General features: G+C 34.5%; 1 protein-coding gene across 1 annotated transcript; it reads left to right on the top strand.

Annotated features, from left to right (window-relative positions):
- The first annotated feature begins 3,733 nt into the window (after window positions 1-3,733).
- Window positions 3,734-5,224, top strand: LOC113724081 (phospholipase A(1) DAD1, chloroplastic-like). Its single transcript, XM_027247024.2, has one exon. It carries the CDS (start codon window positions 3,734-3,736, stop codon window positions 5,039-5,041), a length of 1,308 nt encoding a protein of 435 aa, XP_027102825.1. The 3' UTR covers window positions 5,042-5,224.
- The last annotated feature ends 11,789 nt before the right edge of the window (window positions 5,225-17,013 follow it).

Genomic DNA, 17,013 nt, shown 5'->3' with positions numbered 1-17,013 from the left:
ACTTGTTTTTCAGCAGGAAGCTAGAAAATGGAAACGTCAAGTGTGTGGCAATTGCAAGGGATTTAAGTTGCAAATAGAGCATATGAATCCAGCAAACTCAACCGCAAATGAGTGCAGACAAAATTATCCAATACCTCGCCATATGCTATAAGACTATAAGTCAACTCCTAACTTTCAACTAATTAGATACGCAACTAAATGAAAAACGAGAACAGATCTTCAAAATTAGAGATGTCAAAATGGGTGATTCAAACAGATTTAGACGGATCATAATCAGGTCAATTCATTTATACCCATTTAATATATGGGTCAAAATGGATTAATCCATTTATATCCATTTAATAAATATGTATGGATATACCCAATTACCCATTTATAACTCACTTGAAATTCTACTCTTTTTTTAAAAAAAAAAAAATTTTGCATGTTGTTTGCCAAGAAATAATAACATTTTTACCATTACTAGATTAGTAGGAAATTCAAATTTATCCCATTAACACCCACCAAAAATTAAATTTAAGAGGGAAAGGCGAAAGTCCTGGAACACGGCTGGGAGATAGGTCGTACAGGGACCTTTTTTGCCAAATATATAATTATTTTTAAATGGGTGGAACGAGTCAATCCGTTAACCACCAATTAAATGAGTTTTATTGAATCGCCCATTTAGAATCATTCAAAATTGATTACATACACAAGTCCACTTATTAATGGACAAGTTTAAACAGATTACTAACATAATTGAATTGTGATTCACATTCCTACTCAAGATAGACAAATACCTCCTCGATGGATTTCTTTCTGCATCTATGAGCTATTAGTCTTACATGTCCTATTAGAGTGTTGAATTCCGCAATGTTAAAAAACCAATAATCACTCCTCACATTAACACTCACTATTAGGGAATATCGATTTTTTATCTTTTCATCCTAATTTTCTTAACTTTCAATGCTAGTGGACATCAGTGTTGTTAAATTCGTACCGGAGAGTGAATCGAAAAACCTTCCGATTCATGGTTCAATCGATTGAACCTCGATTCAAAGGTTTAATAATTTTTACTTATTTATTTTAGTATTAAAAACTTTAAATAAAACTAAAATATTTATTTTAGAATATAAAAATTTAATAAAAACCGATTGAACCTCCCGACTCTTACCTGCTCAACCAGTTCTTGACCAAATTTGAGCGGTTCAATTAATTTTTTGAGTTATTCGTTGAATCGAACTAGAGGCAAGACAGGTTCGTGGTTCGACTGATCGAATTGACCGATCCAATCCGATTTTCCAAGCACTAGTCGATAACACTGTGCTGTGCCAGAAAAATACCCTTTCAGCACTTGAGAATTTAATTGGTCTATACATCTAGAAGACTGATCGGTACAATTGCACAAAATAAATACGTGATATGCGAAGAATGGGAGCTTCAGCCTTTAGAGAAAGAAGAATGCGCAGAGTAGAATAGAATACGGATGGTGTTTGGGGGGGGGGGGGGGGGGGGTTTAAAGCACATGTATCAGAGATCTCACCAATTTTAAAGGCCTCTTGGCTCGCCGCTGCAGCGGGAATAGTCGCGAGACGCGTCTGGACTGCGAAGAGAATTGCACGTTGTAACGTGTGGTCGGAAGGATGAAAATTTCTCGTTTCAAATGCGATTCGGTTTACGGGGTCCCACTCAAGCTTTTCTCTTAATATGATGATTTCTCCCTTTCGTGACCCCTTTCCCTTTGCTCGCCTACTCTTCTGAAGAACGGCGGCCGATACTTTCCAGCACAAATTTCGTCCTGCCAGGCCAATTTTTATTTTGAAGACAAGTGTACCCCTGAGAAAGGAACGAAACGGTTGGTGTCCTACCAGGCCAATTTTGATTTGGAAAACCGGTAGTGTCATTAACCCTCCAATCCATCGAAAGGAACAGTCTCGTTTGCTTCCAAAGCCACATGTATGCTGGCAAGAATGTCAACGCATTCCTTTCACACAAGCATCCAAATTCCAAAATTAAGAGCTAGTGACCTCTTTCCTCCTCCGAGGGACTGCAATGGTTATATGCGGCTATGTATGTCCATGCAACTAATTCAACTAGACAACGAACCAGTTATTGATGCAAGCCAAAAACAACAATAATAAAATAACACAATACAACTGATGGGTCCACACTTAATATTTTTGAGAAATTATTTATCATATTAGATACTCAAAATTGTAAAGTTTTGGAAAAAATAAATAAATAAATTGGTAAATTATTTGGTCCAATCTAAACCACTAGCTCTCTGAATTATTTGTATGGCAAATTATATATTCAGTTCCAAATGATACAATATGTCCAAGAATGTATGTCCCTATGCTCAAATAAAACTAGAAAAGATGGGTGAGTTACTTACAAGTTGAAGAGATGCTTATACATTCCATAGCAAAATTTGTAAACAATGGGTTCCAAAAGTCGATTAAAACAAATACTTGTACCAAACCAAAGAGTGGGGGAAAGCCTTGAAGGGCAAATTTGTCTTTCAAAGAAAAGTAGCTCTGGCTGCTTCCCTACGAATAGAATATGAACTTGAAAGGGAATGAAATCCTTAAAATCACTTCCACCCATAGTTATTAAACCCAACCCGGAAAGGAACCCGGCGAAGGAGGTGGGTCAACGAGTTATAGGTTCAACCAGTGGGTGAGTGGTTCAACCAGTGGGTGAGTCACTAAATATATTTAAATATTATATTTCACAATTTTTTGTAATAAACAATGCCATAGCAAAAGCTCATTTAATTTAATTTGCTGTAAAATAATTAATTCATATAAGAATCAATCCAATATAAAGTTATTTAGTAATACACCAAACTTGAAGTGTAAAATTTTATCAATATTTAATGTAATTATCTAACTTATTTATGAATTTTAAGTGTAAAAAATTATTAAAATAATATTTGTCTTTAAAATGAATTATATAATATGCTATTTTTGAAATCTATTTTATAACTTATAGAGTTTGAAGGGTAATAAATTTTTATTAAAAGATTCAATATATTTGTTTTAGAGCAAAAAAAAAGGTAGAATTGAAAAAACATTTATATATTATAATAAAGGTATTTTATTAGCATATTTCGAAGTAATTTGGTGGTAAGTATGTTGTAGTGTTGGGCATAGGTCTAAGGTTTGAACTTCAACAAAGGCAATAAATTTTTTTCGGGTTCAAGGACAAAACCGACCAGGTTTCCGAGTTAATCCGGTCAACGGCCTCCTTGATCAAATGATTTGATTTGAAACCCGGCCCGATCCAATGACCGGGTCAACGGTTCGATAGTCGGGCCGGGCCGGGTTTAATAACTTTGCTTCCACCGGCGTTTACCAGTTTCTATAGTTTCTTTCATCTTTGTGTGGTGATTGTTGTGTCCCCACAAAAGCATAGTGCTAGAGCATAGAAACTAAAAAGCACTCCATCCTATGCTACAGGTCCAAGTTTGAACTACATCTATGATGTATCCCACCGTCCTCACGTATTTAGTACTTTCACTCAATATTCACTTTCTTTCTTTCTTTTTTTGCCCAAATTTTGCCAACACATGCACACACTCAAACTTTTTGACTATAAATCAGAAGAGCCCCCCTCCCCCCATGTTGTCTTAACCAAGTTAGAGCAGAGCAATAGTCTGAACCTCCCGCAAAACACTCCATTGCTCATCATCACTCTTTACTTCCTGTATTACTACACAGTGACACAAACTGAAGCTCACATGAATATAAATATGAGGCTAGCTATTGGGATGGTGAGGCCATGCACCGTGTGGCAAGGCTCAATCTCAAATCTTCCCGTCACAGAGCAGCTCTGTGCCGCTTCCGCCTCACATTCTTCTCTCAGCCAAAGCACAAAGCTGAAGATTACAAACTCGTTGAGCACCTCAATCCAGTGCTTTGAGGGCATCCGAGCTGCCAAACTGCGCGACAAGTGGCTGGAATGTCAAGGGATCAAGAACTGGGAAGGCTTGCTTGATCCCCTCGATGATGATTTAAGAAGCGAGATCCTTCGGTACGGTCAGTTCGTGGATGCTGCCTATCGCTGCTTCGACTTTGATGCATCTTCGCCAACATACGCCCAGTGTGGCCATGCCAAGGAATCAATGCTGGCTGAATGCGGCCTCGGCACCAGCGGGTACCAGGTCACCGAGAGCCTACACGCGACGTGTTCCGTCCAGGTGCCACGGTGGATCGAGAGGCTCCCTAACTGGGTATCGACTCAGTCCAGCTGGATAGGCTACGTGGCAGTTTGCGATGACAAGGAGGAGATTTCCCGGCTGGGACGCCGCGATGTGGTGATATCCTATAGGGGCACCGCCACCTGTCACGAGTGGCTGGAGAATCTCCGCGCCACCTTGACTTGCCTCCCTGATGACATGGCTCCCGAAAATTGTGACCCGATGGTGCAGAGCGGATTTTTGAGCTTGTACACATCGAGTACGGACGACCGTCCGAGTTTGCAGCAAATGGTCAGGGAAGAAATTGGAAGAATCCTCCAAAAATACTGCGATGAGCCCCTGAGCATAACCATCACAGGACACAGTTTAGGGGCAGCATTGGCCACCCTTACTGCATATGACATAACAAACACATTCAGTCATGCACCCATAGTCACAGTTGTATCATTTGGGGGGCCTCGAGTGGGAGACAGGACCTTCAGAAAGCACCTGGAAAGAAATGGTACCAAGGTACTCCGGATTGTGAACTCAGATGATGTCATCACAAAGGTGCCCGGCTTCGTCATCGACGAAAATGACGTGGCAAAAAAGGGAGCGGTACAAGTGGCAGCCGGACTGCCAGCGTGGCTTCAGAGGAGGGTGGAGGGGACACAATGGGTTTATGCTGAAATAGGCAAAGAGCTTAGGTTGAGTAGCAGGGATTGTCCCCAGCTCAGTAAAGGAGATGTTGCTACGTGCCACGATTTGAAGACGTATCTACACTTGGTTAACAATTTTGTGAGCTCAACTTGTCCTTTTAGAGCCACTGCTAAAAGGGTTCTAAAGAGAACGAATCAAGCTAGAGAAACAGCTCTTGTTTAGATTAACAATTAACCATAGATGAGTTAGTCTGTAGAGCCTTTTGGAGGAAATGTGTCATAAAAATGTACAGTAGGAATATGACACCTGCAAGTGACCCAAGGCACCATCATCAATTTGATGGGAGGCTTTTGTTGATGCACTCCCCTCGTGCATGGATGTGCTCACAAACTTTTCTGCTCCTTGTATTTAGGATATAATTTAATCATGTATATTTTGCCGCCAAAGGAAGAATTTTTAAATACTCCTAGTAAATTTCCGTACAAATCGTTAAGGAGGAAACACTCAAGAGAGCGTTATCAAAGAGATTCGATATGTACGTCAGAAATCCAATATTGACCAAAAAACTTAAATTGTTAAGTTTCAATTCACTGCAATACTCAACGCAAATTCATTTTAATATTCAAATTCACATGTTCTCCCAGTCATGAATCTACTCTTCTTCAGCATCCAAATTAGATTTCAGACCTCTCATTAATCTAACACCAATCGAACTTCCTGCCAAATTGGCACTTAATTCACCACCAAAACTAAGAAGATAATTTCACTGGTCCAACTCCAAAAAAAATCCACTTGTCAGTAAGTAGCCTAGTCTCACGACCCAAAGCTCTAATACCAATACCACTTGCTAGGGAATCTCGTAATCAAAAGTTTTGATACCACTTATTAGAAAGAAACACCCAATGGATCCAACCAAAAAGGCCGAATATATAAGTTAAGAGATTCAACGTTGACCCTATAGTTTAAATTGTTAGGTATATATCAAATTCTTACTTATATATTAACTGTTTTTTCTCCATCTTTCGAAACAATGTAGGACACAAATTAAATACTTCTATAAATGGTACTAATCATGATTAGGTAAATGTGATTGTTTGATGTGATATTTCGTGTCAAAATTTTAGCAGTACGTGTCTAAGCGTATGCCAATTGCACGTTGATGGTTAGATATCTAATCGATGGAAATGGTGCTGTAAGAAACTTTGCTCCGGACCTTTTTCATCTCTGTAATGGTGGGGAGTTAAGATAATGACAACAACCACCTACATACTTCTTCATTATCGAAGATCATTTAGAGATTCTGAAAAGCCATTTGATCTAAAGGAAAAAAGCTTCATGTATTTTTGACGTCAATTATTAAAACTTCCCGTGTAATTAACTTGACTAGATAGTTTCTTGATTTTCAATTCTTCAATTGATTGGCTACCAAATCTCCAGTGTAGGGCCTCGGACATCAAAATGTCACATTAAACGTACAGCATCTCAAAAATGGGCAAGCCATTTCTGGCTATAAAAGCTCACTCCACTCCCAGCATAATGCAGTTAATGATTGAAACGGAAAAGAGTAGTAGTGGCCAGCTAAGCTGATGAAATCGAAACAAGAAGAAGAAGAAGAAGAAGAAAATGGTCTGAAGTTGGATGGCTTATCCCACATTTTTGCGGCAACCCATGCAAGTACCAATAAATAAATAAAAATTAGGCTACAGAGTTGCTCGGCCCGCGAGTCTAATTTCCTCGATGACAGTCTCCCGTCGTAATCTTGTTGCCAAACCTAATCTCAGAAGCCGAAAAGCAAGAACCGGAAAACCCCGAAAGGAAATGTATCATCAAAAGTACAGGAATTTCTTAGGTGTGTTATTTAAGCAATCAAGTTTCTTTTTTTTCTAATTTTTTTTTTCAGGGTGATCATGATCGTCATGACTTAGGCATACTATTTATTTAGGTAATCAAACTTTTGATTTCGTTAAGCAACCAATTTAGAAGAATTGAATTAGCTGATTCTCGTTAAAGATAGAGCAAGGGAAACACGTTAGCGTTGACGATCAGCATGAGGTGGATTTTCGCGTGGCTCTAAATCTTGTTGACAGGTCTGGAGTTCTTGCAATGTGGAACACAACTTTGACGTGTAATATAAGATATCCAATTTTGCTGGATAACTAACTCATCAATACTCCTATGTCCAATTCCAGTGTGAATAATCGTTGTTGTAATTAATGACAAACCGTCCATGCAAGATCAGGGTATAATAGGCGATTTCCAATTCCCAGGAGCAGTTTGTTGAAGGACCACATGTAAAAGTTGATTTCCCTTTGAATATTCAGCTCTTTCTAACTATTAATTGGCTTTTCAGTTCCTCATCATCAGGGCCAAATCCGAAGGCGCCCAAAGTCAGAGAGCCCTAGCTATGACTGCTGACCGAGATTTACACGTTATACGGGTTGACCAATCGAGAGCTATACAAATATGTACTGATTTGTACAGAGTACAATCTGATAGCAACCTCACGATGCCATCCTTAGTCGTTGAACAATTCATGTAAAAGCAAGAACTTTCAGCCCTTTGATTTTTGTTAGATGCACCACACCGGCCGCAAGATAAAGTTCCAAGATCTTTGCACTTTCTAATGCATATCCCCGCGAGTCACAACCAAGAACTATTATTATGTTCCTTTTTAGAATTATACATATGTATATTATACCACCATAGCTAGGTTGCTTTTGGTTCTAACTTCTAATACCATTCTCATTATTTCATTTTCAACCATGCAAGGTTGTAGCCAAGCTCAAAGGTGGCTGGAATGTCAGTCATCTTTTCTCTTGATTAAATTTAAGTTTGTAGTGATTTCGAGTAGTTGTTATTCCCACCATTTGTAGATTACTTTGAGTTGTAGCTTGTCTATATATATTACTTCCACCACTATCATGGGTCCCTGAAATCTTATAAAAAAAAAAAAAAAAACCCCACTTAGGTTCGGGATATATAGTTGAGTGAGAAACTTAGCATTGTAATTTAGATCAGGCTTATCATTGCTTATGAACAATGATCAATCCTTTTTTTTTTCTCCTCAAGAACAGTAGTCAAATTCGAAAATGAAACTTTTGGCATCCTTGGGAATAGTACTTTCTCATCAGTTAATGATGGTTTGCTTGTAAGAACACACAAAGTGAGTCAAAATATTACATTATGTTCAAGCCTTTTTCTTTATTTTCTTCCTTAATGTCGGAATATTACAATGTGTTATTACTAAGTCAATATAGTGGACTACTTCTCGTGTAACATGTCGGAGAAAATAAGTTTGTCAAGCTAAAATGAGTGGCCTAAACCCACTGAACTAACAAGAGTTTGGTAACTCGTGCCTCCCTAAAAACGTTGGTTTACCTTATAGATTGATCCTCAAGTCACGACTCTTGTAGTTTGGAAAGGCCGCCGGTTGTAAATAAATTAATAAAAAGATCCAAGCTTTTTTCCTTCTACTATGACCACAACAAGAGTGTAAAAGATAGTAAATCATACACGATGGGAAAAACAAAAATTAAATAAAAAAAAAAAATTAAGGTAGAGCTGCTAGATTTACAAATCCGATTTTTTTTAAAAAAAATTCATAAGGAAGAAGTGGAACATAATAAGAAGCAAAGAGGGGTAAGAGAATTTAAACCCTGACTTGTGGCAGACTAAAACTGATCATAGACTATGTATAGGTTGTAAGATTTGAATTTATAACGGTAATGCTACAATTTTAGGTTTTAATTTTGGTTACTCTTTATGAGTAGATCAAGGTATCATTAGTTAATTAGTACATTATGAAATGTTGAAACGTGGTACAAAATTGAATAGATAATTAGCACTAACATAAAAGAAATAGCAAAAAGATTTTTTTTTTTTTTTCCAACAGAGAGAAGAGGTGGGACTTAATAAACAAAGAGAGAAGAAGAAAATTGTAGCTTGTGCAAGACCACCTTAGTAATACATGTCGAACATTTAACCACACGAACTCGTAGGAGTCCACTTAAACAAAAGCAATTGTTTTTTCTTGTAGGTTTTCTGGTATTTTATCTGCTTTCTGTTGGCATTACTGATGCTCAAAACTCCCTTATAAATATTAGTGGGAATTCTATAGCGCAGTTAAGGTGCCATATCTTTAGTTGGACATGTATAGGTAATTAGATGCATATAAAAATACAAACGCTTGGTTTTACCGTACTTCATAGTATATATTTAAGAGCCTCAACATTCTTTATATGGGATAATTTGTAGCGAGCGAGCAAGCAAGCATGTTATATTACGCATTATCCTACTTTATCTTTGGTTAGTTAATGGACCATTTGAATTCACATCTAAGAACGGTGGAAATTGAAAATTCTATTCAGAAAAATTCAAAAAAAAATGTTGTCTAATAAAATGAGTGTTCACTGGGGCACTCGTTAAGATGAAATTTAAGTGCTAATATCCTTAGACTAGATTTGTCACTGGGTAAAAATGCAAAAAATTTTGTTATCACCTAAAAAGTACGTTTTTTACGTACTTATAAAATTATTCTGCAAGCAGTTTCAAAGTATAAATTCTTGCATAAGATTTTAGAGTTAATAACACTTAGGCAGAAGTCATACTTTACTCTCTTCAAGCTTAAAAATACACCAAAAAGATGTGAGCACAATGATGTTATTGCCCTTTTACTTATGAGATTATATAAAAGTTGCTATTATTTCCCTTCTAATGTTAAATAATACACATTTTCTCAATGGTATCTACTAAAGAAAAATGTCAAATGATAAATTAATGTTAAAATAAAAGTTTGCATTTAGTTTATTATCCTTAAAGTTTTTCCTATTAGATTAATGTTCACTTTTATAAATAATATGTTCACTTCATTAAGCTTCGAATCAAACAGTAAGGATAAATAATATGTTAATAACAATAAGTAGAGTTAGAAAAAATTTGAAAAAACAAAAGTAATATTAAATTTGTTATTTTTTTTTTAAAAAATTTCTTTATTATATTAGTTTATGTAAACAGTTAAAATTACACTATGGTCATTTTTTGTTTATCAAACTAGTCAAATATTAAAAACTTAACCAAAATTGTTAAAAAGAGTTGAAAAGTCTTATTTTTAAACTTGAAGGAGGAAAATAAAGATTAAATCTAGGTTTTTTTTTTTTTTTTGGCAAACCAAGAAAATAGCATTAAACTATAGAAAATTCAGCAAAACGGGACAATGTTATCATAACACTCACTGGTTTTTTTTTTTTTAATTTATTTAAGGAGTTAAGATTTCCAAAGTTGATCGGTCCTCAAAGGGTGAAGTGTGTATTTTTAGGATTGAGGATAGTAAAGTGTAACTAGACCCAAAGCTAAGGGCGTAAATTGTTATTAACCCTATAAGATTTTACACGATTTGACTGCCCTTTATTGCTCAGAAAAAACGTGGCAGCAAACTTGCCGTGATAAAACGTTCTCTTCTAAGTTTACCAATTTATTTGTGAAACAACGACTAGAATTCCAGAGGAGACCATATCCCTCATTTTGAGGCAAGCAGGGAACACCACGCCGCGTCCTGTAAGTAAAATTCTCAGGAAATTCAAACATGGAACCTACTTCTTCGTCAAAATTCTTATTAGAGCGCGCTTGGATTGCTATTTCCTGAAATTTTTATATAAAGATATACTGCGGCAATTTGATGTACGTAAAATAAAATGATGACTAAAAAATTGTACTTAGGGAAAACATAAAAATTTTGTGAGAAAAAATAGCAATCCAAATAAGGACGGTGAAGTACAAATTATAACTTTATAACTAAAATTCCTAGAAAATTGCTCCAAAAATATCTACATGCCCAAAAAAGTTTCTTAAATACCATAATAGTAGATGGATTCTTTCCACCAGCTATTTACATCTAGTTATACATATCTTATTGTATAAATATGGATATCCACATCTATCTTCTCCTATGTTTAAACACTTTTTAAAATTAATTTTACATCTTTTTTTTTTTTTTTAACTTCCCACTGCTTCGTTTTCGCCTTCTAAAAGAAGTTCAAAATAGTAACAAAAAAAAAAAAACAATTTAAAGCAAAGAAACATAATAGTCAAAGGTATGTGATATTGTGTCTCATTTATCATATGCACCCGAAATATCATTAGAATTTCTAAGTTAACGAGTAACGAATTGTGGCCTGTGGTTGTGATGAGGTAACGAATTGCGGCTTGCGGCTGTGATGTGTGGAATGTAGGAATGGGCTGCAACATAGGAACATTCGGCCGGTTTGTCGTCAACGATGAGAGAGCGTGTTGTTGTTGTTGTGACAGCTAATCAAAACTCCGAGTCCACCACCACCACCTATTCATAGTCTATTGCATATCATATGCACCCATTTTTGGTTTGCGGCGCTGTTGTGGCAGCTGAGGCTCTATGATGCGGACATTTTGTCTCGACACTCCGTCCGTCCTCTCCTATGCCTTGTTTGTTCGACTCTTCTAAAATCGCAATTATTTTTTTCCAAAAAAAAAAAAATTGAAATTAAGGAGGATTGCTATTAAATGTGTCTTTACTATGGTGCAATGCAATCTACTTGACTTGTATGTTGTGGTACTATATATCTTTTGAATAACGGATTTCTTCTGTAATTACAAGCGACAACTGTAAATATCGATTTAGGATCTAGATCTGATGCAAGAATGATGATTTTAATTGATTATAGATTCTGATTTTGAATAATCAGTTTTATGTTATTTTCTGTCGCTTTTGTACTATGATCATAGACTTTTTTTTAATGAACACAAAAGTTAAAATCTATAATCACCTAGTAGATTTTGTTGATTCTAATTATTCTCCGTAATCAGTTAAAATCTAAAGCAACCGAGAACAAGGCCATATTACGTTGGCCAATTTGAACGGTTCATTTGAAATGAAAATTCATATTTTTCATTTTCAAGATTGGCGATTCATATTTCAAATCATCATAACTGGTCAACTCGATCTATATCCGTCAGCTGTTCTCGGAATAGCTCTCTCTCTCTCTTTATATTATTTTTATCGTGTGTATGAATCAAAGAAACTTGTTAAATTTGAGCACTACATATACCATGTGAAACTACATATACCCAACAAAAAAGAGTAAAAGAAAAACAAAACCTTATCTAAACCAAGAAGAAGAAGAAGAAGAAGAAGAAATAAATGGGTGGTCGTGGGGAAGCCCACTCACCACCGTTAGCTCTCGTTGCACTTTTCTTTCTTCAACCAACTTTAGATAAGAAGAGATATACAGAGGGTAGGGACTAGGGAGGGTCTACTATAAGGACAAAAAGGGGTATTTTAAGTTATCACAAAAACCACATAAGTTTCATGAGTTCTTCAATAGTATGCCTGGACGGAGAGCGTTCATTGAATTCTACTCGACTCTTTTTTATAGCAGTGATTTTGTCCGATCTTTCAATATAGTGACCTGAAAACCTGCTACCTGCTGCCTTCGGCTCAATTTAAACCATCCGGTTTGGTAGGACAACGTAAGACTAGGTTCATAAAATCATATACCATGACAAGAAACATGTGAGTGTCATTGAAAGTTTAGGCCGATAAAGAGAAACAAGTACGTGGGATCCTTTTTTCTTTCATTGAAAAAGAAATATATGGTCTATTTTTCTTTCATCTTTGTCGCAAGAATTGGTGAACGAACGCTCTCTGAAGAATGAAACTGCACAGGAAATTAAACATTGGGTACGCGCGTTACGATCATTCGTAACTTAAAAAGCAGGTCGGGGCTCCACTAGATTTGCTCTTTATCTCCTCATTCACCATTTGACGTTGAAATTTGATATGTCAATTCTGATCAACAGTTGCAGTACGGAGACGGTGTTCTTCGATCTTTAGCATCATGGTACTGACTAGTTCCATCCTGCCACTAGCTGGTGAACAGGCCAATCATTTGACTAACTCAAACTTCAATTCTTGTGCATAACTAAAGTCGATAATTGATTGAATTTTGTGAGAAATGAATTCAAGAAAGCTCAGGGCTAGTCCTATTATCGAAACTATCAAAACATTATGCAAAATATGAGGACGACCGCAAGAAGAAGAGTAGGAAACTCGGAGTTTGGGACACCTCCAAAATCATGATTTCCATTTTGGAGGGGGTGAAAATAAAATGTACTTAACAAACCATATATTTTTTCTCAAGTTTGGGAGGTGGGGTTGGGGTCGGTGGGTGGGTGGGGAGACCTAAATCAAAATAGTTTTTTTTTTATATACTTTTAAAGGTGAAATCTTATACTTAGAAAAAAGATTTTTTGAAATCTTTTGAGTAAGAAAAGTAGAATGTATAACATTGACGTCTACTGCATATTGTATACTCAAATCGGGCTGGCAAGTATATTTAATGTTATCAAAATAGTTTCTAAAGATAAACGCTAATAATAAAAATTAAACTTTTTAAAATTCATTTAGGAGGACGAAAATGAGATTTTTGAAATCCTTGAGGGGCCTCCCTCCCTCCCTCGCACCTCCCTTCCGCCCCATAAGGCGATATTGCTCAATTTTGAGGCACAAGTTCCCTTTTCTACATGCATGAAAGCGCAATCCCATTCTGCAGCAGGCAAAATTTGCAACGTGGAAAGCACCAAATCTAAAATCTGCAGTGCTTCTGATCACGCCATTTTTTGAGTGCAGTAAAGTCCTTTGGCTTCCATTGCAGATTCCGCAACACCAACTAGAGAGCATGTGCCTTTTTTGCAGAAGAGATTGATGATTAGAAAATCATCAAGCCCACTAAGGATGTTCTTGCTCCTAGTCTTTTATGTACTGTATATATCTTGTACTGCTATATTGCTTATCGTCATCATTGTTAAAGCGAAATTTCAATCCCCATCAAGGTCCCTCAAAGTTGGCCATTTCTACAGTTTCTTTCTGATCAGTCGGTGGCAATAAGGCAAACTGCATCTTCAATATATTTCTTTGTTAAAAGTTAAAACCATCTCTCTTATCTGCTGAATCAGGTATTACATATTCCTGGATTACGTTCAGTTCTTAATTATCACATAGTTACATGTGAAGCTTATGTTGCTTTACACGGTAACATTGTATATTAGGAAAATCGTTTAAAACGTCCCTCATATTTTACAAAATAACTTTTTTCGTCCCTCATTTTTAAAAGTGTAATTTTGTGTCCCTTATACATTCATATTGGTCAAATTTGATCCCTACCTAAATTTTCGACTAGTTTTTTGTCGGAATCCACCACGTGCCTTGCACATGATCATTTTTTAAGGGCAAAATTATCAAATCAAATTTTACATATTTCGATTCATAGTCCCTCACATTTCACAAAATAAATTTTTTCATCCTTCACATTTTTCAAAATGAATTTTTTCAAAACGAAAAAAAATCATTTTATAAAATGTGAGAGACGTTTTGAACGATTTCTCCTTGTATATTAATAAACCTTTTTTTTAAATTTTCTAATAGGAGGAAGATAGGATCTAAAGAACAGGCAGGGATTAGATGTATTAATAAACCCTTTATGGTAATGAAGTTCTTCTTTTTTTCCTCCCTTAAATTTTGAATCCCTAAACTTTTAAAAGTATGTATTTATTCATTAAACTATCAAAAGTGTAAATTTTGAACAATTTTATCTATTTTCACCATTAAGTCTATCAGATCTAGTTATGTTTCGTCACTCACATGGCTCTTAGATCTGGTAAACCTAACAGTGAAAATAGATAGAATAACCCGAAATTCTTTTTTCATAGAGAAAAAACCAAAAAGGTATGTACTAGTTCAGTAAGACATGCAATAATATGGTGGTTTAATAAATTAAATGAATTAGTCAGTAAATTATATGATCTAGTCAGTAAAAAACATGCAAATATGAACTAGTCAATAAAGACATGCAATAAATTATATGAACTAGTCAGTAAAAAAAAACTTGCAAATATAAATATTTAAGTGTTTTTGTTTAAAATGAAACGAACATCATGATGAATGGATACATGCAAAAGGAATATCACGAATAAAAATGGCAAATACTTTTGTGGTCATATATACAAAGATAGGCAAGCAAAATGGTTCTCTGCTTTCCGTTTTTGGTTGCATGTAAAAAAGCATTTTTTGTATCATATTCCATATAAGGTTAAAGAGTAGTTTTTTTTTTTTTTTTGGTTTCTCTCCTTTCCCATACCAATTGTATGTAAAAAAAAAAAATCAGTATCATATTCCTTAAAAAAAAGTATAGAGTCTTTTGTTTTCCTTTTTCTTTTTGTATAAGCATGCTCTTGCATCTCACAATAATTATAAAGTACAATATGCAAGAAAGAGAAGCACAAAAGAGAAAAAAAAATCCAAGGTCAAAAAAGCACAAGATAAAAGATAAAGAACTAAATAAGGTAAAAGAAATGGAAATAAATACAGAAATAGAAGGAAGCATTAATAACTAAACATTCAATAAACAAGGAAGCAACCATTAAAGTAGGAAGTGTAAAGAATAGCTAATCTGGAATAGGAACGTAGTCCACATAAGTAAAAGCTTAAACAAACAATAACAAAGATGGAGAAAAGTTGAGAGTAAAAAAAAGAAAAAATCGTTCAACACATCCCTCACATTTTGCAAAATATCTTTTTTCATCGCTCACTTTTAAAAATGTACTTTTACATCTCTTACAAATTCAAATTGTTCCAATTTGGTCCCTATCTAAATTTTCGATTAGTTTTTTATCAGAATCCATCACATGCCTGGCACGTGATCATTTTTTAAAGGACAAAATCATCAAATCAAAATTTACATAATCCGATCCATAGTCCCTCATATTTCACAAAATGAATTTTGTTATCCCTCACATTTCACAAAATGAATTGTTTCGTCCCTTACATTTTACAAAATGAATTTTTTCATTTCTTATATTTTACAAAATAAATTTTTTCATCTCTCATTGATCATGTATATAAATAATTTTTTTTTAAAAATTAATATATATATATCCATTTGATTTCATCTGAATAATACGAATAGCGTGTAATATATTTTTATTTAATTTCACCTAAACATACTGTTCAGGCGAAATTAAAATAGATATATACATGATTTAAAAAAATTTGTTAGTTTTTCACTCATGTTCATTCCTTTTACTCAAAAATTGAAAATAAAGAAGACATTTAATTTTAAACATTATCAGGTGTTTATATCGAATTAAATTTGGACAGAAAAAATAAACAAAGGAAAAGTATGACAAAAAGAAGTAAATGATTGATACTTTCAAATTTTAAAATAATCATAAGGTAAAAAATTTAATTGTTGGTCTTAAAGGTAGTGAGTAAAAATTTCAAATTTACACTGTAATTTATTAGCATGACTATAGAATTCAAATTAACACTGATTAATTAGATGGTCTTATTACATAACTCAATAAATGAATTATTACCAAAATAGAAAAGATTACAAATATTGAATGAATTCACATGATGAAATCAAATATATGTATATATGAGTTTAAAACAAAACTATTATATTTAAACCCATGTATATATCTATTGAAAAGCATATGTACAATTACAATTAGTCTGTTTAAGTGAAATCAAATAGAGATATATTATATGCTATTCATACTGTTCAGATGAAATCAAATAGAGATATGCATAGATTTAAAAAAAAAAAACTATTCGTACACACGAGCAATAAGAGATAAAAAATTCATTTTGTGAAATGTGAAGGACTATAAATAAATTATGTAAATTTTGATTTGATAATTTTACCTCCAAAAAATGATCACATGCAACACACGTGATGAATTCTAAACAAAAACTAGTCGAAAATCTAGTTAGGGATCAAATTTGACCGATATAAATTTGTAAGGAACGAAAAAAGTCATTTTATAAAATGTGAAGGACGTTTTGAACGATTTTTCCTTAAAAAAATAGTACTGATCACTATCTAATGTAAATGGATGGCAAATGTAACTAGAGACATGAATTAGATCAGACATTAATTACGATAAGAGATACCTAGGAAATTGGTCCAAAGCATGTTGATTATCCATGTGACAGTAATTATGATAATTTAGAAAACAAAACCGTAAATAAATTAGTTAACAAGTGCCCAATAAACACTTGTGAAGAAAAGTTCAAGTATTAATTCTTTTAAAAATAGTGTAGTTAATTTGGAACATCACAATTCGGGGTGCAATAAATTTTAATGTTTATATTTGTATAGTAA

The sequence above is a fragment of the Coffea arabica genome, chromosome 2c (genome assembly GCF_036785885.1).
Source record: "Coffea arabica cultivar ET-39 chromosome 2c, Coffea Arabica ET-39 HiFi, whole genome shotgun sequence".
NCBI classification, from domain to species: domain Eukaryota; kingdom Viridiplantae; phylum Streptophyta; class Magnoliopsida; order Gentianales; family Rubiaceae; genus Coffea; species Coffea arabica.
This window is presented reverse-complemented; position numbering and strand designations above follow the sequence as displayed.

Coding starts and splice junctions, on each gene's coding strand:
- LOC113724081 (XM_027247024.2), top strand. CDS start 3,734: ATGAGGCTAGCTATTGGGATGGTGAGGCCATGCACCGTGTGGCAAGGC.